Genomic DNA, 3209 nt, shown 5'->3' with positions numbered 1-3209 from the left:
CACTGCCAGCCTCATCTGGGGCCAGAGAAAACCCCAGGAAGGAGAACGCTCACACCTCGGCCTCCCTCCCTCCCTCCCTCCCTCCCTCCCTCCCTCCCTCTTTCTTTCTTTCTTTCTTTCTTTCTTTCTTTCTTTCTTTCTTTCTTTCTTTCTTTCTTTCTTTCTTTCTTTCTTTCTTTCCAGACTAGGTTGAAGGCTTCAAGAAGACACTCCATGTCTTCGGATGCAAGTTCCCCAGCGCTCTGCTCTGCCCCTCTCCCCAGCCCGACAGGAGAGGGTCCCAGGTCCCCCTTCCCAAGGAAACACAGCGCTCACAGCACACCTCCTGTATTGGGAACTTTATTGGTCCTGGAGGAGCGGGGCGGCAGGCAGCCTTACTGCTTCCCGTTGCCATTGATGGGGCGGTTCACGTGGTCGGGGGAGGTCAGGAAGGCCTTGATCTTGGGCCGGGCGCTCAGGCGCGCCACATAGGCAGAGAGAAGGGGGAAGGCGTCCAGGCAGCCGGGGGCCAGGACCTGGTGGATCAGCAGCAAATCCAGCAGGTTGTAGTCGGCGAAAGAGATCTGTGGGTAGCGAGGCTGGGGCTTAGCCGGCGGGACAGGGCCAGCCTGGTCCCCTCTATCTCCACCCACCAGGAGAGGGTGGTGTGGAAGGGGCGGGGCCTGATGCTCACCTGGTTGCCCACAATGAAGGCCTGGCCGCCCTGGTTCTGGGACAGCAGGGTCTCAAAAGGCTTCAGGTGTCCGGGCAGCGCCTTCACATAGCCGTCCTTGCCTGCCTCCTGACAGAGGAAGGCGAAGGCTGTCACCCTCCCTCCTGCAGAGGAGCCGGGCTCCGCCGACGCAGCCCCTCCACGCCCACACCCGGTCCACTGCCGCACCAACTTCTCACTCCATTCTACCTGGCCACCCCTACGAGGTTCTCTGACCCAGCTACCGCAGAGGCCTCGGCGTTGGCTGCTCTGGAGAACGTGTCCAGACCCCATAGACTCGGCCCTAACCTGGATTCGCTGGTCCTCAGGACCTGCCTGCTGGCCTCCCCCCTCAAGCCACACCCACGCCCTTTAACACTGACCCAGGTCCCCAAAAAGTAGTCAGCATCTCCTTCTAAAAAGTGGCTATAGATCCTCCTCCTGGCTGCTCCAGGGAGCCTCGCCCAGTGAAGCCACAGGAACTCTCTTGCCGGAGGTCTGCCATCATTTTTTTTTTTTTTTTTTTTCAGTACTGGGGATGGAACCTAGGGGCATTCTACCTTCGAGCTACACTCCCAGCCCCAATTTTATTCATTCATTCATTCATTCATTCATTCATTCATTCCTTTGTTCATTTATTTTTGGTGGTACTGGGGTGGAACCCAGGGGCTTTCAACCTCTGGACTATCCTCCCAGACCTATTTTTATACTTTATTTGGAAACAGAGTCTCACTAAGTTGCTGAGAGCCTATGTAGCTGAGGCTGGCTTTGAACGTGTGCAATCCTCCTGTCTCAGCCTCCCAAGAGCTGGGATGGCAAGCGTGTGCCACCAAGCCTGGCATTTTTATTCTTTATTTTGAAACAGGGTCTCACTGAGTTGCAAAGGACCTCACTAAATAGTTGAGGCTGTCCTCAACCGAACCACAATCCTCTGTCTCAGCCTCTGAATGTTGAGATTACAAGCCTGAGCCACCACGTCTGGCTGAGGTCCACCATCTTCGTTGCTTTTTTTGTGGGGTGGGGGTACTAGGGATTGAACTCAGTTGCTCTATTTCCAAGGTACACCTCCAGCCCTATTTTATTTTTCATTCTGGAACAGGGTCTCACTAAGTTGCAGAGACTGCATTAAGTTGTCACAGCCAGCACCCAACCTGTGATCCTCCCATCTCAGCCTCTGTTATGCTGGACCACAGGCACGTCACCATGCCCGGCTGTCATCCCCTCCTCACTTGTCGGGCTCGTCCCCAGAAAATGAGGATGAGGGCTGTCTAGCCCATGGTGGTCTCTGGCCCTCAACCCTGAGGTCAACCCAGACCCAGTACTCTAGTGGTTGGTCAGAGGCCGCGAAGGGCAGGCCGTGTAGTACAGGAGCCCATCCGCCGCCGCCCGGGGCCAGACTCACATAGTTGGTGTAGATGAGGGTGGCGTATTTACAGCGGAGGTCCTCCACGCCGTCATTCACCATGTCCAGGAGGGTCGCCTCCCGATCGTCCTTCCCGTACAGCCCTGGGGGTCAGGGAGCAGAGGCATGTCTGGTGCCTCATCCACAGAGCCACCCGGGGCGGGGACCTGAGCTAACAGGGCGGGCGCTCAGGACTCTCACGGGGGCAGCCGGTGTCACTCCACAGGGGACCTGGAGGTGGGTCGAGGGCCAGGGGGCTGGCTGATGCTCCCCTCCCGCTGCCCTGGGCTGGGCCGCCACCGGAGGCCTCGGGACTCACCCAGCGAGCGGCCCAGGTGGCGCAGGATGGCATTGGACTGGTACAGGGTGAGGTCTCCATCCTGGAACTTGGGGAGCTGCCCGTAGAGCTGGGAGGAGAGCATCGCTCAATGAGGGGGCTGGTGCCACCCACCCCAGGCAGCCCCCTAAGACCCAGCCCAGCCCCCAAGGTGGGTCACTCACGCAGGAGGCCTTGAGCGAGCCCTGGGACCAGATCTCCTTGGTCACCACCTCCTCCTTCCAGCTCTGGCCCTGGTCGGCCAGCAGCATGCGCATGGCCTCGCAGCGGCCTGTGGGGGGGGACAGGACAGGGGCGTGGGGGCGCCGCGGAGACCCGGCCTCACAGCAGCCGCAGCCGGAGAGGGCGGTCCTGAGGGTGGGAGGGGCCGTGGAGGCCTCCTTTACAGGACACCAGGGTGGGGGCTGGGCAGGGGAAGGAGGCCGCCAGGCCGTGCAGCCCCGGGGGCCAAGGGTGGGTTGGGGTCTCTCCGGGTGGATGGGGGCCACGGGCTGCAGAGGCCTTACCTCGAACAGGGAAGTAGACGATGGTGTAGGGCGGCACTAAAAGGAGAGGAGAAAGTTCTTAGACTCCGGGTGCACCCGCCTGCCCCCACCCCGGGTCCCGCCCCTGCGCTGGGCTCCGGGAGCCCCCAGCTCCGCGCGGGGGGCGTGCTAAGTCCCGCGAGTCCGGGGCTGGGCGCTCCGGGCGCCCTCGAGGGCCAGGAGGCGCCGACTCACTGGCTGCTGCGTAGCGCGCGGCTGCGGAGATGGACCTCGGTGGCAGGCCTGGGCGCGGGC

General features: G+C 61.0%; 1 protein-coding gene across 1 annotated transcript; it reads right to left on the bottom strand.

Moving 5' to 3' along the window:
* Positions 1-374: 374 nt before the first annotated feature.
* On the bottom strand, positions 375-2701 carry LOC308263814 (glutathione S-transferase P; the record flags this gene model as incomplete). The annotated part of the gene is made up of 5 exons (XM_080696882.1): positions 2595-2701; positions 2413-2500; positions 2094-2197; positions 674-781; positions 375-563 (listed from the first exon to the last, which is right to left on the bottom strand). Exons 1-5 carry the CDS (start codon positions 2685-2687, stop codon positions 375-377), a joined length of 582 nt encoding a protein of 193 aa, XP_080553008.1. The 5' UTR covers positions 2688-2701.
* Between the last annotated feature and the right edge of the window lie 508 nt (positions 2702-3209).

Source organism: Muscardinus avellanarius (assembly GCF_963383645.1).
Source record: "Muscardinus avellanarius genome assembly, chromosome: 1".
Lineage (NCBI taxonomy): Eukaryota > Metazoa > Chordata > Mammalia > Rodentia > Gliridae > Muscardinus > Muscardinus avellanarius.
Note: the sequence above shows the minus strand (reverse complement) of the source record. Positions and strands in the feature narration are given on the sequence as shown.